Source organism: Pristis pectinata, chromosome 2 (assembly GCF_009764475.1).
Source record: "Pristis pectinata isolate sPriPec2 chromosome 2, sPriPec2.1.pri, whole genome shotgun sequence".
NCBI lineage: Eukaryota > Metazoa > Chordata > Chondrichthyes > Rhinopristiformes > Pristidae > Pristis > Pristis pectinata.
Window position 1 is genome coordinate 25388051 of NC_067406.1, and position 25536 is coordinate 25413586.

General features: G+C 42.5%; 1 protein-coding gene across 4 annotated transcripts in view; it reads left to right on the forward strand.

The window, feature by feature from the left end:
• Positions 1-25536, forward strand: part of ctif (CBP80/20-dependent translation initiation factor) — a 159750-nt gene that overhangs the window by 107349 nt on the left and 26865 nt on the right. For 3 of the 4 annotated variants that reach the window (XM_052040136.1, XM_052040162.1, XM_052040143.1), the window contains 3 exons: positions 3097-3173; positions 17077-17527; positions 21398-21454. In XM_052040136.1, the coding sequence (XP_051896096.1) occupies positions 3097-3173; positions 17077-17527; positions 21398-21454 (585 nt within the window). The remainder of the gene's footprint in view (positions 1-3096; positions 3174-17076; positions 17528-21397; positions 21455-25536) is intronic. The other variant, XM_052040154.1, reaches the window with a different exon arrangement.

Consider the following 25536-nt stretch of genomic DNA (forward strand, 5'->3'; position numbering starts at 1 on the left):
GATCATGGGGCTGCAAAGCTGTAGCAAAGCATGAGCCGCAACTTGCTGAGTTTGGATTTGCCAGGACTCTTTTCCCCACCCCCTTTCCACCAAGTCACTGAAATGTTCATTTTCATTTGGATCAAGTGGTTATTCTAATCACCGGGCTCAAACAGTGCACATTAACAACAAATTCAACTTTAGAGCAGGTTCCTTGCTGATTCATGATTCTGGGTTCAGTCGAAGATTGTGTACCTGTCCCTTCCATCAGGAACCATTAGATTACTGTAACCAGGTGTCCTTTCTGGCCTATGCAATTCAATTTTAGTTGCCTGATATCAGTTTGGTTAGTATTGGACAATTTAGCACAGATCAAAGGTTTGCAAGGGGATATGCATGATCTGTGTCACAATATCACTCCATAACATTGTCTGACTCTGTCCTGAACTTCAATCAATTGCTGATGAAATCCTTTTCCAGATCTTGTTGGCTCAGGACTTGACTATTCTAGTTTTCCCTGCTGTAAACTTGACACCATTCAAGATAACTGCCAATATACCAACTCAATTTTACCCATCTCCCTTGGGTCGGAAACCTTTATTAACTCTCTGTGAAACAACCCCTTGATTTCAAAGTTTTCATTCTGTCCAAATTGTAATCTCTTAAAATCCTTCAAGGTACCTGTGCACTTCCATCGAGATTTCTGAATCATCAGGTCGCGGATTATTGGAGTTTTACTGTACCCTGTTCCTGCTTTCTCCCCAGACATCTTTAGCCATTGAACTATATCCAACTCCTTCGATATATTTATTGATTTGGCTTCAAATATCTTTTGAAGTAGAGAGTTCCACAAGTTCGTCACTCTTTTGGTGAAGAAATTTCTCCTCATCACAGTCATAAATAGCATGCCACATGACCTTAGCCTGTGACCCCTCATTCTGAGCTTATGAAGGTAAATGAATTTAAATAGGAATTTTTATGGTTAGTAGCTTTTTTAAAATTTTTATTTATTTAGTTGCTTGTATTTTAATTCTTCAACTGCCAAGATGAAATTCAAACTAATGTTTCTGGATCAATAATCAAACTCTGGACATTAGTACTGGAACTTAACCACTGATGTATTTATTCCCCTGAGGGGAAAAAAAAATTATTTAAAATGTTAAGGGAAGGCCAGATAAATGTGAAGGAGAGTAGATCAAGAGGATTGATGAGGCGAGGTGAAAAGTAGTTTGGGAAGAGGCTCACTTTTGAGCATAAACACCGGAATATGCCCATTGGGTCATATGGCCTGTTTTTGTGCTGTACACTCTATGCAGAAAGATCATTCAAAATATAGGTCCCGGTCCCAGAGTAATTATGGATCACAACTCGGGCATACTGAATCTTTAAAGGGACCTTCCAAGAAAACTCAATGCAGAGAACAAGGCAAAATTATTAACTTGGTTGTGTTCGGAAGGAAATATTTTGTAGACATACTTCCTTTAATTGTTCTGAGTTGTTCCGCAGCATGTGAATTGTCTCCATAGGGTTTTCTCTTGATATTAATGTGATCTAGGCTGCAGAACATAAGTCTGAAGAAGTTTGGGAATCATGACCTTGCTTCCAAACAATTATAAGTGTCAGTTTTGGCGCTGTGTTTTCCAGTGTGTACGAGCTCACTCACATGTTAGAGGGAAAGACTGTTGTCACTTTTCCTGAAACAGCAACTTGAAGTGGCAAGGTTGATTACTTGGTTCTTGTATTCTTAAAACCTGAAGCAGTATTGACTAAATGATTACAATCTACCACATTAAAATTGCCTAAAACAGATAATTCATACACACAACTTAATGTAAGAATTGAAAATATGGTACTTGGTAGAATGGTCTTTTCAGGATGTGAGCTTGCCAAAACTGTTGTAGGTAATGTGGCTCTCAACATGCAAGTTCATTTCTTCTAGTAGCTTATAAATATCTTGGCTCAACAAAGCCTTTTCTAAATTTTAATTGGAAGGGTATTTGCATGTTTATTTTCCCTGGTCCTCATGTGCTCAGAGGAACTTTACCCTAAATATTATCCACACCATACCCAAACCTTAGCATATCAATATCACAGTGTACAGGGAGTATTAATCTATATCCAACTTGTATGTGAATTCCTCACACAGGCATGATTAGCTGAATGCTTCTGTCTCATTGTACAAATCTGGAAGCATGAATGGAACAATGGTAGATAGCACTAGCTCTACATGCAACCAAACTCCACAACATGTCTGCACAATTTGTTTTAACAAAAAAAAACTTTGGCTGTCCTCTTGATCTCTGCATGTGTGTTCTGGATAATGAATAATGAGCTTCGCTATTTCTGACCTGTGGTTATTAACTGGGCACAGTAAAGGGAACTCAGCCATCTAAACTGTGTTGTACCTTACCTAAAGCTATTCTGTTAATGCTAGGTGGCAAAACTGGGATGAATTTCCCTTTTCCAGCAATGCCCTTTCAGCTGGAAGTATTCTGCAGTCAGTTATCCTGAGAACAACAGTAATGTGCAACACAGAGAACAACAGTAATGTGCAACACACAAGTAATATCAAACAAAATTTGGCACACAGTCACCTAAGGAGATATCAGAGTACAAGACCAAAATAATGGTCAACGTGGCAGGTTTGATGGAATGTCTTAAAAGAAGAAAGGGAGGTAGAGATGTTCAGGATGGAATTCCAGACCCTGGGGCCTCAGCAGCTGAAGGCACAGATGCAAGAGGTAAGACAATGAAAATGAAGATATGAGGTCTTCTGAATATTCACTCTGAGGATACTTCTGTTCATCTAATGTTGGGTGTTGAACAAGCATTTGGCAATTCATAGTCTGAGTAGGGGTTGAGAAAGTTGATAGTGTGGTGGAGCTGGATGTTGATGGCTTACCTGCGGAGACCATCACTTGCCTGGGCCCAAGTACAGAGGATCAGTAATTAAGTCTAGTTCTGGATGGTTGTTACTTGCCGGAGACCCTACCCCAGGATGTCAGAACCTTCAGGAAATAGTATTTTTGGCTCAGCAGAAGCAAACTTTCAACCATTTGTAATATGTTTACACTATAAGAACAACCCTTTAACAAGCAGCTTGTTCATTTCTTCCAGGTCTATCAACCATTATCTAATGAAGCTGAAGTTGCACAGACCAAGAAATTATTCCGGAGGCGAAGGAATGACCGGAGGTGAGTCTTGGCTACTGGCCACCATAGATTAAAGCTCACTCAGCTTGTAGCTTTGACAATCCTGGTTCAAAAAAAACAATGTTGCTTTTAACATTATGAATATTGCCCTTGGTTGAGCTGAAAAGATTGTTAGCCTTTTATGAAACAGTCTGTTCACATTGGTATTTAAGATAAGTTGCAATTCTCCCTAGGTTTTTATTTTCTAACGTTTTCTTTATTTTCTTCTGTGCTCAACAGTGTGACTGATTTTAGTGTAGGTAAATTGACGATCATCTAATTAGGGCAGCGAATAAGCTAGGTGCCCCAGCAATATTCTTAAGTGGGTTGAGACCTAAATCCAATTCACGTAGGTTCCCAATTCAAAGCAGGATGAGGAGCTCCTTGGTGCAACTATAGCTGAAGAGGAGGAGGAAGTGGAGGAAACAAGGGTGCAGTCACCTCCTTCCAGTCATCCCCAGATCTGGCCCTGCACAAGAGAGCTTTTATTTTGTGACTTACTTAATTATTTTCTTTCCCATCCAGTAATCTTGCTGCAATGCACCATCATTGGTGGAGAGGGTAGTCTGTGCACCTGCTCCTAGGCCTCTTCCAATACTGGTCTGAAACCAGCTGCTGGAAGGTGAGTGAGGGGGTTCTTGGGGTGACTTCCTCCGGTTTGTTCCTCCTCCTCTGTAGGAAGTGTCCCTGGCCTCCCTGTGTTGTGCCTTCCCATGGTGACATGGTTAATGTCACATGTCAACAGTGAATGAACCCCCATGTGACTAGGTGCACCTTTTAAAATAAAACTTCTTGTAAGTGAGTTCAAATCTTGTACACAGTGCAAAGCATTCCCCCTTCATTTTATGTGATCTGTAACGTGCAGGGGCATTAACAGGTACTGTGTTCAGAGAAACATTAATTGTATCAACACTGTAGCTTTGTGCTATTAAATATAAACTGTTAGCTTTTCCTGACTTCAAGTGGTCCAAGTGTGCATACTTTATATATTTAACATTATAGTACAAGAGGACATCCAGTTCTTTAGTTAGGATGAACTGATGAATTTTAGCTTGGTGGATTCATAAAAGAATATTTCCTTGCAAAGTGTGGGATTTGATGTGTTTCTACATGCCAATCTCTACCCACAGTTCATTTTGAAAATTATGGTTGGAGTTCACTTCTGTCAGCAATCTGCAGCCAGGGATTGTGGCTGGCAGATGTAAGCAAAAGAAGTTGCTGTAGTCTATTCCTTTTAAAGGTCCTGCAGTTGATATCAGCCCAATATGTCAGCTCTCACAAAATAACGATCTGCCATTGTGGAGTGGATACTTAAAAACAGGGCTGCTTAGCCATTCTAGTGCACACTAAAGGGTGCACTAGCGTGGTGCAGATGTAGCAGGATAACACTCGTTTGGTCATTGTCCCATCATATCAAAGTTGTGATGGAGGTTGGCTCTAGAAAACGTCCTTCTTTTGTAAGGAGAATCAGGATTTCACCAGCATGTGTGTGTATTTTGGGAAGGGGGGCATCCAAAGAATGAGAGGGAAGGGCAACTTCAACCCATATGTGGGTAGAGTGAGGGAAGAGGGAATGGAAAGTCTTCACTGGACATGAGGCTGAGTGAGGAGATCAGACTGTATGGGGGGTGCTGGAACGTGAACTTGATTGTTCCTATTAGTCACAGGGTTTCACAGCATGTTGCAAAATCTGTACGTGTGCCACACATTACATAATAGTCACTCCATTCTCTTGTGATAAAAGGTCATTGACATGAGATGCTAACTCTACATCCACAGATGTTGTTTAGTTTACTGAATATGCTCTGTTTTTTTTATTTCTTATTTCTATCACTGCAGCATTTTTGTGTCCAGTTGGAGGATAGGATGTGGAAGCCAGGTACTAGAAAGGAAGGGAACTTTTACCTCATTGAGATTAAACTGAAAGCAGCATGAGGGATGCAAGCCATTCACTGTCTGTCCTTGTCCATTCATTTCACCATTTGTAGTTATGCCATTAAATCATGTTGACCGTACACTCAAATTTTATCTCTTCATCTTTAGTTATTCTGTACCATTGCAAGCTGACCACAACAATCACATCTTTGATCCCCTTTTGAGTTCTTGATCTATGTTTATTGCATTTACTGCCCTTCTGCTCCCACTCACTTCTCTCCACCAAGGAACCAGGCTCTCAGCTTTTCTACCCCACCAGCTTTCACATTCATTTGATCATTCTCCACAATTTCTGACACCTCCTACCCAATTCCACCACTCAACACGCCTTCCCCTCTCCTTACCTTCCCGCATTCCAAAGGGACTATTCACTTTGTCTCCTTTTCACTTAAAGCAGCTACTTAATTGAGACAAAAGAGACTGCAGATGCTGGAATCTGGAGCAACAAACAATCTGCTGGAGGAACTCAGCAGACTGAGCAGCATCAGCTAATTGGAATTGGTTTATTATTGTCACTTGTACCGAGGTACAGTGAAAAACGTCTTCATACCATTCATACAAATCAATTCATTACGCAGTGCATTGAGGTAGTAGAAGGTAAAACCATACAGAATGCAGAGTAAAGTGTCACAGCTCCAGAGGGAGTGCAGTGAAGGTAGACAATAAGGTGCAAGGTCATAATGAGGTAGATTGTGAGGTCGAGAGTCCATCTTATCATGCTAGGGAGTCGTTCAATTGTCTTATAACAGCAGGCTAGAAGTTCTCCTTGAGTCTGGCGGTACGTGCTTTCAGGCTTTTGTATCCTTCTGCCTGATGGGAGAGGGGAGAAGAGAGAATGTCTGGGGTGGGTGGAGTCTTTGATTATGTTGGCTGCTTTACCGAGGCAGTGAGAAGTTTAGACAGAGTTCATGGAGGGGAGGCTGGTGTCTGTGATGTGCTGAGCTGTGTCCACAGCTCTCTGCAGTTTCTTGTGGTCCTGGGCAGAGTAGTTGCCATACTAAGCCATGATGCATGCGAATAGAACCATACAGCACAAAACAGGCCCTTCGGCCCACCATGTTGTGCTGTCCATCAAACCACCCTCACACTATCTATCCCTTTCCTCCTGACTGTCTACTCTATCTATTCCTCTCAATATTTTATATATCTCTATCATGTCTCCTCTCATTCTCCTCCTTTCCAGTGAATAAAGCCCTAGCACCTTAAGCCTCTCCTCATATTCCATACGCTCTAATCCAGGCAGCATACTGGTAAATCTCCTCTGCACCCTCTCCAATGCCGCCACATCCTTCCTATAATGTGGCGACCAGAACTGGACACAGTACTCTGTGTGGTCTAACTAGAATTTTGTAAAACTGCATCATCACTTCGCGGCTCTTAAACTCAATCCCACGACTTCAAAAGCTAACATCCCATAGGCCTTCTTAACTACTCTATCCACCTGTGAGGCAACTTTCAGTGAACTGTGAATATGAACCCCCAGATCCCTCTGCTCCTCTACACTGCCAAGTACCTTGCCATTTACCTTGTACTCTTCCCTGGAGTTTGTCCTTCCAAAGTGTACCACCTCACACTTCTCCAGATTGAACTCCATCTGCCACTTGTCAGCCCAGTTCTGCATCCCATCAATATCCCTCTGTAAGCTCTGACAGCACTCCACACTATCCACAATACCGCCGATCTTAGTGTCGTCCACAAACTTACTAACCCAGCCTTACACCGCTCATCTAAGTCATCTATAAATATCATAAAAAGTAGAGGTCCCAGAACCGATCCCTGTGGGACACCACTAGTCACTGCCCTCCAATCCGAGGGCACTCCCTCCAGCATAACCCTCTGCTTTTTACAGGGATGCTTTCTATGGTGCATCGATAAAAGTTGGTGAGTGTCAAAGGGGACATGCCAAATTTCTTTAGCCTCCTGAGGAAGTAGAGGTGCTGGTGAGCTTTCTTGGCTGTAGCATCTACATTGTTGGACCAGGACAGGCTATTGGTGATGTTTGCTCCTAGGAACTTGAAGCTCTCGACCTCAGCACTGTTGATGTAGACAGGTGCATATACACTGCTTTTAGTTGTAGTGATATCAAGACAAAACACAAACTGAGTGATTTTTAAGAACACCTCCATTAATTTAAAAGTGTGACTCTGAGCTTGCCTGTCACTTTAAGTCTCTGTCTCACTCCCAGTCTGATTTTGCTTTTTATTAAGTTCCAAGGAAATGGAAGGCAAATTCAGGGAACAATAATGCATCTTCTGAAGGGGCACATCACAGTTTTCCATCGTTGAGTTCAAGAATCTCACATCCAACATTTTCAGCATTTAAATTCAGATAATCATTCTACGTTTTCATCTTGACTTGACCCCTGTTCTTTTGTTCTTCTGTCATTTGATTTCTCCTGCCTTACACCTTTTCATTCCTTCCTTTTCCCTTTCTCTGCATTCTGAAACCTGTTTATCCACTATTCCTGCTTCTGATGAAGGGTCATCAGCCTGAAAGGTTAACACTACATCTCCCTCCATAGATTCTGTCAGATTTTCTGAGTGTCTCTAGCACATACCATTTGGTAAACCTGCATTCTAATGCAAGATCTAAAGCACAGTTGTCTGTCACAACTTCGATCTGTTGAAATCACATTGGTTTTGATTTTTTTGTTTTCCATATACATTTGGTTACAATTTTCCAGTTCATTGTAATGATTGTTCATCTGGTTTGATGTGCAAATCAAATCCACTTGAATTTGGAAGGAAGATTCTCAACTGTATTTAATTTTTGAATAACAAATGTGTGTATCTAAATGCAGAGCTATTTTGGATCTAAGAGAAAAGGTCCATTGTTGCAAAAAGATAGGAAAGAGTGGCCATACCATGATAGCATTTTACACGAGTTCAAAAGTGATGTAGTTCAATTTGAAAACGCAAAACTGCAGATACTGGAATCTGGATCAACAAACAATCTGCTGGAGGAACTCTGGGTTGAGCAACATCTGTGGGAGGAAGGCAATTGTTGATGTTTCAGGTCGAAACCTTGCATCAGGACTGAGTGGAGAGGTGAGATGGCCAGTATAGAGAGGAGGAGGGGAATGGCAAGAAAGGGTTGCAAGGCGATAGGTGGACTAAGGAGGGGTGTGAGGTGACAGGCAGGTAGGGGAGGTGAGGGGGGGTGAAGTTGGAAGACTGGATGGTGAATGGAGGCAGGCAAAGAGAGAGAAGGTAAAGAAAACGGGTGGGCACCATGGTCGGCATGGACTTGTTGGGCCGAAGGGCCTGTATCCTTGCTGTATGACTCTGACTTTCTATGACTCTAAAACAACAGATGAAGTCTGGTGGGGGGAGGGGAGTGTAAAGATGAGAGACAGTTGCTGGAGGGAGATGAGTGGGAACACAAAGCGCTGCCAGTAGTGGATTCCGATAAATAAAGGAGGTGAGAATAGGAGCCATTAGAGGAGAGGTAAAACCAGATGTGGGGTGGGTGGGGGGAAACCTTTGTATGAAGGGGGTGGATGGCGCCAGGAGGGGGAAAGGATTGAAGATGGGTGAAGAGGGGCTGGTGGGAGGACCAGAGGATCGGGTGGGGGGGGTGGAGGAAAAGTTGGGGTTACCTGAAAATGGAAAACTCCATATTCTGTCTGGGTAGTCTACAACCCAATGGCGTGAACATTGTGTTACTCCTCCAGTTTGCGTTGGGCTTCATCCTGGAAGTAGAGAAGGCCAAGGATGGACAGGTCAGTGTGGGAATGGGAAGGGGAGTTGAAATGGCATGCAACTGGGAACTCAGGATGGCCATTGCCTACTGAGAGTAGGTGCTCTGCAAGACAGTCGCCCGAGTCTGCGCCTGGTCTCAATGTAGAGGCAGCCACATCAGGAGCACCAAATGCAGTAGACGAGGTTGGAGGAGATGCATGTGAGCCTTTGCTTCACCTGGAAGGACTGTTTAGGTCCCTGGATGGTAGTGAAGGACAGGTGTTATATCTACTGCGAGGGCAGGGGTAAGGGAGGGATGAGGGAGTTCAATTTGAAACTGCCGTTTCAATCTAAATAAATGAAACTTTGATAAGATAAACAGGTTGGTTGTGGTAGACTGGCAAACTTCATTAAAGAGTATGACACTGGGCATACCACTTAAATAAATAATACATGATCTGCCACAAATATACATTCCTCTAAGGTACAGAGACAGCAGGAAAAGTGGTCCAACCATGGATTACCGAAGAAAATAAAGATGAAGCATCCTAAGGAAAAAGCTTGTAAAATTGCCAGAAAAGAACAGTCGGCATTGAAAATGGAGAAAGTAGTAGCTTGAGAGCTTGCTCTCCCATTCAATATGCTTGTGGCTGATCTTCCAAATAGTACCATATCCCTGCTTCCTCCCCATAGCCCTAGATCCCTTGAGCCCAAGAACAGTATCAAACTCCTACTTGAATATATTTAATGAATTGCTTCAACTACTTGCTGTGGTAGAGAATACCACAGGTTCACCACTCTCTGAGAGCAGAAGTTTCTTCTCATCTCTGTTTTAAGTGGTTTACCCTTAAACTGTGACCCCTAGTCCTGGACCCTCCTGCCATCGAGGACGTCCCTCCTGCATTTAATCTGTTCAGTCCCATTTGGAATTTTGTAGACTTCGATGAGAATCCTTATATTTACGGGAGTTTGGAAGAATAAGTCTAATTGATCCAATTTCTTTTCATGCGTCAGTCCTGCCCTTCCAGGAATCAGTGTGGTGAATCTATGCTTGAACTCTGTCCGTAGCAAAAACCATCCTTCCTCAGATGAGACCAAAACTGCACACAGTACCTGAAGGTGTGGTCTCACCAATGCCCACTATAATTGCAGAAAGACCTCCCTTCTCCTTTTACTCTGATCCTGTCATAATGAAGCTACCATTCCTTTTGATGCCTTCACTTTCTGCTGCACCTGCGTGCTGACCTTCTGTGATTGGAGCAGAAGGATACACGGGTCTCTTGCAGCTCCATCTTTCCCAATCTATCACCATTTAGTTAATAATCTACCTTCCTGTTATTGCCACCATAGTGGATAACCTCACATTTATCATGTCTTCAACAGAGTTTTCTCTAACTTCATGTACCCCCCCCCCCTTTTTGTTTTCCTTCATCCCTGTGGCCTCCTCACCCCTTCTTTCCCATCCTCTGCCCTCATGACCTGCCTACTACCTCCCTCCTATTCCCCACCTTCTTCCCTTTATTCCATGGTCTACTGTCCTCTCCTACCCGATTCCTCCTCCTTCAGCCCTTTGCCTCTTCCACCTATCACTTCTCAGCTTCTTGCATCATTCCCTTTCATTCCCCCTCCCCCACCCAACTACCTTGCCCCTCTTACCTGGACTCGCCTATCACCTGCCAGCTTGTGCTCCTCCCCCTCCCCTACCATTCTTATTCTGGCTTCTACCCGCTTCCTTTCCAGTCCTGATGAAGGGTCTCATCCTGAAATGTCGACTGTTTATTTCCTTCCATTGATGCTGCCTGACCTACTGAGTTCCTCCAGCATTCTGTGTGTGTTGCTCCAGATTCCAGCATCTGCAGAATCTCGTCACATTTATCTACATTAGGTTATACCTGCCGTATGTGTTCCCACTCCCTCAATCTGTCCAAATAACCTGGAACTTCTCTATGTCCTCAAGTCTCACCTCCCACCCAGCTTTGTGTTGTCTGCAAACTTGGAGGTGTATTTAATTATCTCATACAAATCATTAGTATATATCCTGTGGTGCCAGCACTGATATGTGGTACCCCATTAGTCAATGCCTGCCACTCTGGGGGGGCGGGGGAAAGAAGACCTGTTGATTCCTACTTTGTTTCCTGTTGACCAACCAGTATATATCAGCACCTTGCTCCCAATCCCAGCTGCTTCTGTTTTGTACATTGATCACTTATGTGGGACCTTGTGGAAAGCTTTCTGAAAGTCCAAATACATCACATTATGTTGCAGTTGTACAAGATATTGGTGAAACAGCACCTGGAGTACTTGGTACAGTTTTGATGACACTGTCAGAGGAATGGTGTCATTAAGCTGGAAAGAGTGAAAAGAACACTTATGAGAATATTGCGAGGACTTGAGGGTCTGAGTTATAGGGAGAGGTTGGGCAGTCTAGGACTTTATTCTTTGGAGCATAGGAGACTGAGGGCTGAACTTGCAGCGATGTATAAAATCATGAGGGGCATATATAGGATGAATGCACACAGTCTTTTTTTTACGAAGGAAAGAGAATCAAAAACTAGAGGGCATAGGTTTAAGGTGAGATGGGAGAAATTTAAAAAGGGAACTGAGGGGCATCTTCACACAGAGGGTGGTGTGTATATGTAATGAGCTGCCAGAGGAGGTGGTTGAGGCAGGTACAATAATAACATTTAAAAGACATTTGGACAGATACATGGGTGTGGGCCAAACACAGGCAAATGGGAGTAACCTAAATAAGCATCTTGGCTGGCATGGAGCAGTTGGGCTGAAGGGCCTGTTTTTGTGCTTTATTAGTCCATGACTCTACTTCTGGTCACTTCCTTTCATTACTATTGAGAAAAGTTTCGTTGGTTTCGGTTCGGCAGGCTTCGGGACTTCGGAACACCTAAGTTTTTTTTAAAATAATTCTCATCGGGGATGGTGGGGCAGGACTGCGCAGGCAAGTGATGTCAGCAGGTAACGTGCGGGCAGTTTAAAAAGCAAACCACCATATCCAGTGGGCAGTGGAGTGAGAGGGAGCAGAGTGATTTGGGCTTTGGCTCAAGGAGCTTAGGCGTAAAGGGGCGAGGAAAGGTAGGTGAGTTAAGGAAAGGAAGTAGTATGAGTGCAGTTTCCTGTACTCGGTGTCAGATGTGGGAATTCCCAGAGTCTCCCTGCCTCTGGGAAGGCTACATCTGCACCCGGTGTGTCGAGCTGCAGCTCCTAAGGGACCACATTCGGGAACTGGAGATGCAGCTTGATGACCTTTGTCTGGTCAGGGAGAATGAGGAGGTGATAGAAAGGAGTTATAGGCAGCTGGTCACGCCGGGGCCACGGGAGTCAGACAAGTGGGTCACAGTCTAGAGGGGGAAGGGGAAGAGTCAGGTACTAGAGAGTACCCCTGTGGCTGTACCCCTTGACAATAAGTACTCCTGCTTGAGTACTGTTGGGAGAGACAGCCTTCCTGGGGGAAGCAACAGTGGCAGTGTCTCTGGCACAGAGTCTGGCCCTGTGGCTCAGGAGGGGTAGGGAAGGAAAGAGGAGGACACTAGTGATGGGGGACTCTATAGTTAGGTGGGCAGATTGGCGATTCTGTGGACGCAGGAAAGGAACTCGGAAGGTAGTTTGCCTCCCAGGTGCCAGGGTCTGGGATGTTTTGGATTGTGTCCAAGATATCCAGCAGAGGGAGGGAGAACAGCCAGAGGTCGTGGTACGTATTGGTACCAACGACATAGGTAGGAAAAGGGATGAAGTCCTGAAAAGGAAGGAAATTGAGAAGCAGGACCTCAAAGGTAGTAATATCAGGATTACTGCTGGTGCCACGTGACAGTGAGTATAGGAATAGAATGAGGTGGAGGTTAAATGCGTGGCTGAGGGATTGGAGTAAGGCGCAGGGATTCAGATTTCTGGATCATTGGGGCCTCTTTTGGGGCAAGTATGACCTATACAAAGAGGACAGGTTGCACTTGAATCCCAGGGGGACCAATATCCTGGTGGGGAGGTTTGCTAAGGCTACTGGGGGGAGTTTAAACTAGAATTGTTGGGGAGTGGGATCCGAACTGGAGAGACTGGGGAAGAGGTGTTTGGCTTTCAAATAGAGAAAGCTAGTAGTAGGTATGAGAGGGAGGATAGGCAGGTGACAGAGAAGGGACGTGCTCAGACTGGTTTGAGATGTGTCTATTTTAATGCAAGGAGTATTGTGAACAAGGTGGATGAGCTTAGAGCTTGGATAAATACTTGGAGATACGATGTGGTGGCCATTACAGAAACTTGGATGGCTCAGGGACTGGAATGGTTACTTCAAGTGCTGGGTTTTAGATGTTTCAGAAAGGATAGGGAGGAAGGCAGAAGAGATGGGGAGTGGCACTGTTGATCAGAGAGAGTGTCATGGCTGCAGAAAAGGTGGACGTCATGGAGAGATTGTGTACAGAGTGTCTGTGGGTGGAGGTTAGGAACAGGAAGGGGTCAATAACTTTACTGGGTGTTTATTATAGGCCACCCAATAGTAACAGGGATATCGAGGAGCAGATAGGGAAGCAGATCCTAGAAAGGTGTGATAATAACAGTTGTTGTGATGGGAGATTTTAATTCCCCGAACATCAATTGGCATCTCCATACAGTGAGGGGTGTGGATGAGGTTGAGTTTAAGTGTGTTCAGGAAGGATTCTTGACACAATATGTAGAGAAGCCTACGAGAGGAGAGGCTGTGCTTGATTTGGTATTGGGAAATGAACCTGGTCAGGTGTCAGGTCTCTCAGTGGGAGAGCGTTTTGGAGATGGAATTATGATCACTATCTCCTTTACGATAGCATTGGAGAGAGATAGGAACAGACAGGCTAGAAAGGTGTTTACTTGGAGTAAAGGGAATTATGAGGCTCTCAGGCAGGAAATTGGAAGCTTAAATTGGGAACAGATGTTCTCTGGGAAAAGTACGGAAGAAATGTGGCAAATATTCAGGGGATATTTGTGTGGAGTTCTGCATAGGCATGTTCCAATGAGACGGGAGTCATGAGAGGATACAGGAACTGTGGTGTACAAAGGCTATAATAAATGTAGTCAAAAGGAAAAGAAAAGCTTACAAAAGGTACAGAGAGCTAGGTAATGTTAGAGATCTAGAAGCGTATAAGGATAACAGGAAGGAACTTAAGAAGAAAATTAGGAGAGCCAGAAGGGGACATGAGAAGGCCTTGGTGAGCCGGATTAAGGAAAACACCAAGGCATTTTACAAGTATGTGAAGAGCAAGAGGATAAGCTGTGAAAGAATAGGGCCCATCAAGTGCAGCAGTGGGAAAGTGTGTATGGATCCGGAAGAAATAGCAGAGGTACTTAATCAATACTTTACATCAGTATTCACTATGGAAAAAGATTTGGGGGATTGTAGTGAGGACTTGCAGCAGGCTGAAAAGCTTGAGCATGTAGATATTAGGAAAGAGGAGGTGCTAGAACTTTTGGAAAGCATCAAGTTGGATAAGTCGCCGGGACCAGATGAGATGTACCCCAGGCTGCTGTGGGAGGCGAGGGAGAAGATTGCTGAGACTCTGGCGATGATCTCTCCATCGATGGAGATGGGAGAGGTTCCGGAAGATTGGAGGGTTGCGGATTTTGTTCCCTTATTCAAGAAAGGGAGTAGAGATAGAGAGAGCCCAGGAAATTATAGACCGGTGAGTCTTACCTCAGTGATTGGTAAGCTGATGGAGAAGATCCTGAGAGGCAGGATTTATGACCATTTGGAGAGGTATAATATGATTAGGAATAGTCAGCATGGCTTTGTCAAGGGCAGGTCCTACCTTACGAGCCTGATTGAATTTTTTGAGGATGTGACTAAACACATTGATGAAGGGAGAGCAGTAGATGTAGTGTATATGGATTCCAGCAAGGCATTTGATAAGGTACCCCACGCAAGGCTTATTGAGAAAGTAAGGATACATGGGATCCAAGGGGACGTTGCAGTGTGGATCCAGAACTGGCTGGCCCACAGAAGGAAAAGAGTGGTTGTTGAAGGGTCGTTTTCTGCATGGAGGTTGGTGACCAGTGGTGTACCTCAGATCTGTCCTGGGACCCTTGCTCTTTGTGATTTTTTTTATATATATAAACGACCTGGATGAGGAAGTGGAGGGATGGGTTAGTAAGTTTGCAGATGACACAAAGGTTGGATGTGTAGTGGATAGTATAGAGGGCTGTCAGAGGTTACAGCGGGACATTGATAGGATACAAAGTTGGGCTTGAGAAGTGGCAGATGCAGTTCAGCCCAGATAAGTGTGAAGTGGTTCATTTTGGTAGGTCCGATATGATGGCAGAGTATATTATTAATGGTCGGACTCTTGGCAGTGTGGAGGATCAGAGGGATCTTGGGGTCCGAGTCTGTAGGACGCTCAAAGCGGCTGCACAGGTTGACTCTGTGGTTAAGAAGGCATATGGTGTATTGTCCTTCATCAATCATGGAATTGAATTTAGGAGCCGAGAGGTATTGTTGCAGCTATGTAGAACCCTGGTCAGACCCCACTTGGAGTACTATGCTCAGTTCTGGTCACCTCACTACAGGAAGGGTGTGGAAGCCATAGAAAGGGTGCAGAGGAGATTTACAAGGATGCTGCCTGGATTGCAGAGCATGCCTTATGAAAGCAGGTTGAGGGAACTCGGCCTTTTCTCCTTGGAGCAATGGAGGATGAGGGGGGAATCTGATAGAGGTATATAAGATGATGAGAGGCATTGATCAGGTAGATAGTCAGAGGCTTTTCCCCAGGGCTGAAATGGTTGCCACAAGAGGACACAGATTTAAGGTGCTGCGGAGTAAGTATAGAGGAGATGTCAGGGGTGAGTTTTTTACTCAGAGTGATGAGTGTGTGGAATGGGCTGCCGGCAGCGGTGGTGGAAGCGGAAACGATAGGGTCTTTTAAGTAACTTTTGGATAGGTACATGGAGCTGAGAAAAATAGAAATTACTAGGCTTACCTATAGCCCTCTAAGGTAGGGACATGTTCGGCACAGTTTTGTGGGCCGAAGGGCCTGAATTGTGCTGTAGGTTTTCTATGTTTCTAAAGTTAGGCAAACATGTTTTAAGTTGCAGACAGAGAAGAGTAGAGGGGAACAAAGGGAATCCAGATAAGAGTCCAGTTGAAGGGTCTCAACCCGAAATGTCGACTGTCCATTTCCTTCCATAGATGCTGCCTGACCCACTGAATTGCTCCAGCATCTTTTGTGTTGCTCCAGATTCCAGCATGTGCAGTCTCTTGTGTCTCCACACAATACCAGATGTGCTCATTGGGTCAGGCAGCATCGGTTGGAAGAGAAACCAGTATTAACATTTGGTTACTTCAACTCTCCATTCCTTGGTCCCTCTGATCTTTTGTCTTTTGACCTTACTCCGCTTCAACAAAGCTCAACGTACGCTGAGAGAACAAGATCTCATCTTTCAACTTGGCGCATTACAACCCTTGGGACCTAACACTGAATTCATCAATTTCAAATAATCAGCCTTGGCAGTTTTTACAAAACTAGCCAGTTCTGATTTTAAAAAAAAACCTTTTTAACGTTAATGCTGTTTTTCTTTCTTTTCACAGATGCAGCTTGACCTGCTGAGTATTTCCAGTATTGTTTTATTTCAGATTTCCAACAACTGCAGTGTTTTATTTATCTCTCAGTTCTAGAATTGTTTTTCTCTCTCCTCCTCTTTTCATTCACCTTCTTGTTTGCATCTCCAACAGACAGATCAGCTATCATTAACAAACTTGCACCCCTTCAGCAACATCCTTTGCAGACCTCATTCACTCTGTGTCTACGCTATCACAGACTTTCCCTTTCTTCTCTCCACTCTTATTTGTAACTTCAAATGTTTTTGATTTCTAACTTTTCTCTGTTCTGATGTAAGACATCAACCTGAAACAGTTTCTTTCTGTACTGATGTTGCCTGACCTACTGATTTTTTTCCTACCATTTTCTGCTTTTATTTTTGACCTTTAAGTCTGCTTCTTCATTGAGAATAATGTATTGCCTCAAGTTAACCTCAACCAATTTAGCACTGACTCAATATTTAAAAACTGGCCCCTGTGGGTCAGCTCTATTCCTAGGGAATATATTCCTCCACTGACTCATTTTAAAAACAGTTAAATGTCCCATTTTAATAAACATTAGCAGTGTAGAGTTGCCACATTTAGCAGAGTTTATTTTAAGGTGCTCTGCCTCTTTGAGATGAGTATTGTGCATTGTAAGGAAACAAAATGAGCGTGGCTTGTAAGAGTTGCAGAAGCAATTCTATCCCTTGAATGCATTCTGGTGATAAGACATGGCCTTTATTTATAGGAGACAACAGAGGACTCCAGGAGGAAACAAAGCTCAGCAGCAGCAACATGGGGAACATCAGCCCAGCAACGCAAAGCACAACCGGGATCACTCAAGACAATACCAGCCTCCAGCGCCACATTCAGGAGGAAAGCAGGGTCCGCCGAACCACGGCTACAGCCAGCAGCGCCGATGGCAACACAACCAGAAACATTCTCCTAATGACAAAGAGTTGAACAGGAATGCCAAAGACAGTAATAACGTTCAAGGCGAGGATCCCTCAAAAAGCTCTGCCCAGACGGCAGAGGAGCTGAATAAGCCTGCAGATCCGCCCAGCAGTCCAACTCCACAGAACCTCCGGAACTCTGAAACAAAACGGAAAGACAGCATTTCAGATCGGCAGGTGGATCAACCGAAAGTTAATTTATTGGAGTCTTCCAAAGATAGGCTGAAAAGAAGGCTCAAGGAAAAGGTACTATTTTCTTTTTCCCTACACCTCTCGTGCCCTCTTTAACAGAAGAATCTCTCACAGATACCTCCGTTTTGCTTCTTTGTTAAATTGAAATATCTTTCACCTAATCAGAATATTGATCTGAAACTGTATGTGAAATTTCTGCTTTTTAATTCAAACTGTCTGGATGAAGGCCCAAAACATTTTAAAGCCAGTTTAAAGTGAATCAGTGATAGTAAGTAGTTGAAAAGCTTTTTTTTTTAAAAATCTCCAGATGTTGTAATTTTTTTAAAAGTGATTGAAACATTCACTGGCTCTGGCACCATCCATGAAGAGAAAAACACTCATTGTCCCAGATGGGCAAACCCCATCAAGAAAAGCCACCAAGCTGAAAGACAAATCTGCTCTCACCCTACAGTTCTGCCAGCATCAGCTCCCCTCTTCACAACACCTTCCCATGCAACAGCAGGAGGTCCAACACCTTTTTTTATTCGCCAGGACCCAAACCCTCCATCCAGATGAAATAATGATTCACTTGGCACTTGTATTGTATTTCACTCAGTGCTCAAGCTATGGTCACCTCTACACTGGAAAAACTAAATGCATTTTAGTTGTCCAGTTTACAGAACCCATCAATTCAGTCATTGACAGTGACCCTTACCTTCCAATAGCATGTCACTTTGATTCTCCATCCTTCCATTCTGACCTTTGTCTTTACCTCTTGCACGGTTCCAAAGAAGCCCAATGTAAGGTCAAGGAGGAACATCTCGTCTTCCATCGAGATGTGCTGCAGCCCTCTGGGCTCAACATTGAATTCGGTACTTTCAACAGTAGCTAGCCTTTCCATTGTCAGAACTGGCCTTACTAGTGAAAGAGCAGAAAGTGCTGGGGACGTTCAGCGGATCAGACAGAGCGTCTGTTGTGGAGGGAGACTGGGTTGAGAGACCGATGACCCTTCATGATGGAGGGCTGTCGAACTGAGGGCGTTGGGTCTCTTCCTTCTGGATGTTGCCAGGTGTGTTGAGTATTTCCAGCTTTTTCAGTTTGTTTCTGATTTCCAGCATCTGCAGATTTTTTTGCTCTTCAGCACAGTTCTGATGTAACTCTGCTTTTCTCTCTCCACAGATGCTGCCCAACTTGTTGAGCTTTTCCAACATCTTCCTTTATTTCAAATTACCAGCAGCTGTTGTGTTCCATATTCTCAGTTCCAACATGTTTATTATTTCTTTTTCCTCTGTTTGCCCTCTATTTATACCTCCTCCTATAGATTATCTGCCATTAACAAGCCTTCAACTTTAGCTGGCACCAGTCTGTCTCATTTGTTTTCTCTTGGTCTCCACCCTATCATAGACCTTTTTGTTCTTCCTACCCCTCCTTTTTGCAATTTTTTTTAAAAACAATGCCCATTTTCTAATGTTTTATAGTTCTGTCAAAGGTCACTTGACATGTTCACTCTGTTTCTCTCTTCACAGATGCTGCCTGACTTGCTGACTATCGCCAACATATTTTTTAATTTGCATCTAAGTAATGTTATGCCATAAGGATGAATTGAAATATTTTTCTTGTTCTTGTCATGATCTTCATTTTATAACTATCATAAATGAATGGGATTAATTAAGTGATTGTACTTGGATTTTCAAACAATATTTGACAAAGTCTTTCCATGAGTGTGATTGGGAGGTTAAGACTCAAAAAGATGGAATGGGAATTGATAACACTGAATATAGATATAGGTCAGCTTAAATCTATTTCAATAACAAAACAGGTTTATCTAACTCGGCGTTCTCATCCTATGTATGTGCTAAGGAAAATAACTAGAAACGTGAGGGGATTCATTTCTGCTGCTGTCACTTTTCACCAGTGCTATTAATGGTGTCCAGCAAGGTGCTTGCTTTAATATCTGGGGAAAAAAAATGATCAGAAATGTTTTCATTCAGAGTTGTCAGAATCTTCAATGCTGGATCTGAAAAGGTTGTGAATGATAATTTCACAATTAACTTTAAAAGGGGTTTGGATAGGTAATTGAGGATGAGGAACTGACAATATGGAGCTAAACATGACTTTCATTTAAGCAACCAACTTACAAGGCTGATCAGCCTCATTCTCTGCTATAAATTTCTAACAATAATAATAGGTTCACTGAATTGATAGGTAATAACTAGAACGGAGATTGATTATTCTCAGAGAACTTTGTGTAGATTTGATGGCTTACAGCGAATGGAATTTAATGTGAATAATATTATGCATTAATGAAGCAGTAATGATAAAAATATGCAAAATTCATATTCTGCAAGCAACTAGTTGCTCTAAAGCATTTATTAATAAGGCAAGTAGAGTTGTAGCTGAATTTTGAGTTTTACTGATTTATTTCTTGTGGATTAATACAGTTTTGGATTATAAAGTGCATGCTTTGCCTGCACAACTCCATTAAGGAAATAAATACATTAGAAAACTGACTTCAAAGGAGCTTGGATTTGTGAAGAAAAGCTCAAATTAATAAATTTTTATTTCAACACTATAGGGAGGTAAGTATTTAAAATTAAAAGTAGAAATAAGTTCATGTTAAGGAATGTATTTCATGATCATAATGATAGAAGATACATTAACAATAAATAAAGTTTGAACCTCCTTCACCCCCACCCCTGCCAGCAGAATACGGAACCTGCAAAATATATCGTAAAGAACTGTTCATTTCAATTTACTTGGTATCTTTTTATAGAGGGCTAGATTAATATCTGTCACAGGAGCTGTTACGTGTTATATTAACAGTAACATGATCTCTTTTCAGGGAAACTAGCAAGAGTTTGATACTCTAATTTAAGGAACAATAAATGGCAGACAGTCAGAGGGAAATACCCTCGCAACACAAAATGGGAGTGGATCTGGACTGTTAGACCTGTTCTCTTTATCAAGCCCACCTTCCTGCTATTCGTATAATCCTCAAATACCTTCTTACAAGCATCTGTGGCTTTGTCTTGAATATACTTGACTAAGCATCTTCAGTTCTCTGAGGTAGAGAATTGCAAAGATTCATCCCTTGAGTGAAGATCTTGTCATCTCAGTCTTTTTTTAAAAAAAAATAATGGGCTAGAAATTTTCTTGTAGAGTGCAACGTTTTTGTGTGCTATGCAAAGTGAATTTTATCTAATAATCCAATCTCTAAATGCATTTTGGTATTATGTGCACAGGTAGTGCACTTCTGCGATTTGACATAGGTCCTCTATGCATGTGATGCGTAGTGTTGTCAAACAGTATGCAATGCATGTTTTGATGTTGCTTGTGCAAAATGCTTTTGTGCATTCAAGGCTCACGAATGGTGTAAGCTATTCAGCACAGAATTGGGCATTGACTGGAAAATAATAACCTGCTTCAGTGTCAGTAAAAAGAAGTACGAAAACCCAATCACATCCCAACTTCCCCTCGATTCCTATTGCTTCATTCTCCAATGTTCCTTTCCTCCAACATTCCTTGCACCCCCAGTTCCCTCCCTGCCTGCCCCATCCCTGGCCACTCTCTATCCCCTTCCCTTACTCCCACCCCTCTTAAGATCTGCTAACTTCCTCTGTCAATCCTGTAATTGGAGAAAAGGTCTTTCTACACACAGGTTGTAGGCCTGTAATATCATGCATGATTCCTTAGAATGTTGTGACTAGAACTTCACTGCCAGGAAGCTTTCTCCAACCTTTCACGAGCCCTCCACATGTTAATGCACCTTCTTCAACACTGAAGCTTTTCTAGCCCTGTGACTTTTAACTCCAGACTCCACAGCTGGGGTACCATCTTCCCAGCATGTACCCTTCAGAATTTTATGTGTTGCAATAAAGTCTCTCATCTCTCATGCTCGCAATCTCGAGACAGTACAGGCTCATCCTACTCAATCTCTCCTCATAGGACAACCCCCTCATCCCAGGAATCAATCTAGTGAACCTTTGTTGCACTCCCTCTAAGGCAAGTATATCCTTCCTTGGGTAAGGAGACCAGAACTGTACATTATACTCTAGGTGTGGTGTCACCAAAACTCTTTATATTAATTGCAGTAAGACTTCTTTACTCTTTTTATTTCTAATCTTTTTGTAATGATGGCTAAAACACTATTTGGTTTCCTAATTGCTTGCTGAACCTGCATGTCAACTTTGTTATCCTTGTGTAAAGACACCCATTTTCCTCTGAATGCTGACATTCCCCAGTATTTGCTTAATGTCTATACAGTTTTCTTGTACCCGGATGTAATTTTGCCTCTGTGTGTAAGGAAATGCTTCAACTTTTGCTAATCTCTTTTTTTGCATACATTAGAAGCTTTTACAATCTGCTTTTATATCTTGCTGTTCTCATTCCATTTTTGTTCTCAGTTTATGGTCTTCCATTGCTGAATTCTTAAATCCTTCCTATCCTTGTTGCTCTTTTTAGCAGCATCATAAGCTGTTTTGTTTAAGCTTCTAATCTTATTTTATAATTACTCATTAGCCCCAGATAGACCATGTTTCGCATGTGTAATTTTTATTTCTTAAGGGAAAGCACATTCTTTGCGAATTATGAATTATTTAAATGTTTGCCATTGCTTATCTACTGTCATATCTTTTGATCTACCAATTTACATTGGCCAATTCTGTACCTTTTGTAACTTAATTTAACTAAATTACACTTGAACTCTGTATAGAATTCTATCACATTATAGTCACTTTTCCCCAGACACTGTAAGATTATTAAACCATATATAGTTGCAAAATTGTGATCTAAACAGGTCTATTGTTAGTTCCTCAATTAACTGAACCTCCACACTATTACTGCAACTTTAGCTCACTTGGTCTGTATGGAGAATAATGTTCTCCATGATTGTTGCATTGCCCTTGTTATATGCACCTCTAAATTCTTAATGTAGATCTTGTCCTGCACCAAAATTACTGTTAAGGTACATGCATAATACATACATCCAAACTGATTATACTTCTTCATTCTCTGACAAAGATAGAACATAGAACAGTACAGCACGATACAGGCCCTTTGGCCCACAATGTTGTGCCGACCTTTAAACCTCACCTAAGACTATCTAACCCCTTCCTCCCACATATCCCTCTATTTTAGATTCCTTCATTGCTTATCTAGTAATCTCTTGAATTTGACCACTGTACCTGCCTCCACCACCGCCCCAGGCAATGCATTCCATGCCCCAACCACTTTGGGTAAAAAAACCTCCCTCTGACATCTCCCTCAAACTTCCCACCCATTACTTTAAAGCCATGTCCTCTTGTTTTGAGCATGGTGCCCTGGGAAAGAGGTGCTGGCTGTCCACTCTATCTATTCATCTTAATATTTTGTATACCTCTGTCATGTCTCCCCTCATCCTCCGTCTCTTCAATGAGAACAGCCCTAGCTCCTTTAGTCTCTCCTCATAATGCATACTCTCTAATCCAGGCAGCATCCCGGTAAATCTTCTCTGCACCCTCTCCAACACTTCCACATCCTTCCTATAATGAGGCAACCAGAACTGGACACAGTACTCTTACTGTGGTCTAACCAGAGTTTTATAGAGCTGCATCATTACCTCGTGGCTCTTAAACTCAATCCTTTGATTTATGAAAGCTAACACCCCATAAGCTTTCTTAACTACCCTATCCACCTGTGAGGCAACTTTCAATGATCTGTGGATATGGATCCCCAGATCCCTCTGCTCCTCCACACTACCAAGAATCCTGCTATTAACTTCGTACTAGCTCTGCATCCTATCAATGTCCCTCTGCAATCTTCAACAATCCGCTACACTCTCCACAACATCACCAACCTTTGTGTCATCTGCAAACTTGCCAACCCATCCTTCTACCTCTCATCCAAGTCATTAATAAAAATCACAAAAAGCAGAGGACCCAGAACCGATCCTTGTGGGATACTGCTAGTCACAGCCCTCCAATCTGAATGCACTCCCTCCACCACGACCCTCTGCTTTCTACAGGCAAGCCAATTCTGAATCCATATGGCCAAGCTTCCCTGGATCCCATGCCCTCTGACCTTCTGAAGTAGCCTACCATGTGGAACCTTGTCAAATGCCTTACTAAAATCCACGTAGACCACATCTACTGCACTACCCTCATCAATCTGTCTGGTCATCTCCTCAAAGAAGACTCAGGCTTGTGAGACATGATCTGCCCTTCACAAAGCCGTGCTGGCTGTCCCTGATCAGACCATGATTCTCCAATTGCCCATAGGTCCTATCTCTAAGAATCCTTTCCAACAGCTTGCCCACCACAGACGTAAGGCTCACTGGTCTATAATTCCCTGGACTATCCCTACTACCCTTTTTGAATAAGGGGACAACATTTGCCACCCTCCAATCCTCTGGTACCATTCCAGTGGACAACGAGGACTCAAAGATCCTAACCAAAGGCTCAGCAATCTCCTCCCTCGCCTCTCAGAGCAGTCTGGGGAATATTCAGTCAGGTCCCGGGGACTTATCTGTCCTAATATTTTCTAACAGCTTCAGTTCCAGATGCTTTCTGTCTCTATCCCATTCTTTATTATTAAGGCCCACCCTTTTTAATTTCAGCTAGTAATTCTAAAAGTAAAGTATTCTGGAATAATTTCTAGCCTTGGTCACTGCAACAGCTTCTCCAGAATGCCAATGAGGTCTTTTGTTAGATTGAATTAATCCATCTGTTTTGTGGCAAGTGGTTCTCACATATAGTGGCCTGGAAATGCATTCTGAAAATGATGATAAAATATTCTGCAGTTGAAAATGGGCACAATCAGGAGTAGAACAAAATTGTGGCTACTTCTGGGTCTCAAGACTGGTGGGAAATTTGACCTCTGACTTTCCAGCGGTATATTTATTGGTGTGAGAAATATTTATTCCAGTTTAAAACTCCACCAGATAATGTAATTATTACTGCAACATGCATTATTTCTTTCCAATATGATTTTCAACCTCACTGGTCATCTTAAAAAAAAGAGATCTTGTTTACTCACTAAACTAGCTTTTATTAACTCTTTATCCTGAAACTGCTATTTAAAAGGCCATTGCTGATGCTACATTCTTTGGTAGGCTACTCCACAGAATCACTTGCACACGCCGCTTGCACTTATGACTGAGCTTTCCTTGCAAATTCAGTAACATTTCTGCAGTCATAACTGACTTCCAGTAGGGATTTCTCTACAACTAATACTGCTAGATGACATGAAGATGGACCATACACATCTCAGGCAACCACCAGGACTATGTGGGAGGAAGGATGGAAGGACTTGTCATTGAAGATCTTTTCCATCCTGAGTTTACAGGCACTCATCATAACTAGGTTTCCCTGAGGAGCAATGTCTGTGCAGGCTAGGTTTCAACAAGGTGCAATACTCACTGAGATCTGTAATCTGAGACCTCAAATACAGCCTCAAATGTGCCTACACTGGTTAGCCTTAGGAGGTGAAGGTCACTGTCACAGTCAATCCAGATTTCAATGCAGATCCTGTTTGGTGATCTGTACAAATCTGTTTCCTGAATTTGATTTTTAGCTTTGATATTAGATTGTGTGGAATGGAAATACAGTGAATGATTATGGTACAGGTTAATAATTCAGCTTGAAGCTAGAATAGTTTAGGTAACAAGGTGACCAGTTTCAACACCTGCAGTAGATGCTCTGCAGATGCCAAATGTGCCATTTACAAGGCTGAACATAACCTGCAATTGCAGACATTATGGAAAAAACACCAAGACTTGTACTTAAAACAAAAATATGTGTGTTAGATCCTAAGTCATTGAGGTTATTTTCTAATTGGTGTTCAGTTTCATTTCTTGCCTGATAAGTAAACAGCAACAATTGTTTAATTTGTAACTAATCTGAATCACTTACAGGAAGTACTGTTTCAATCAGGCAAGGCAAAATTAAGCATGGCAAAAGCTTTCTCTTGATTATATGGTGTCCCTAGATTAGAATTTGTCTTTTTTATGTTAATTGCATCCTCCTTTGTTCAGTTCAGTTCAATTTAGATCTTTTTTGACTGAGGAAATATTAACTGAATGTTAAAAGAATGAAAGACAAAAATGACAA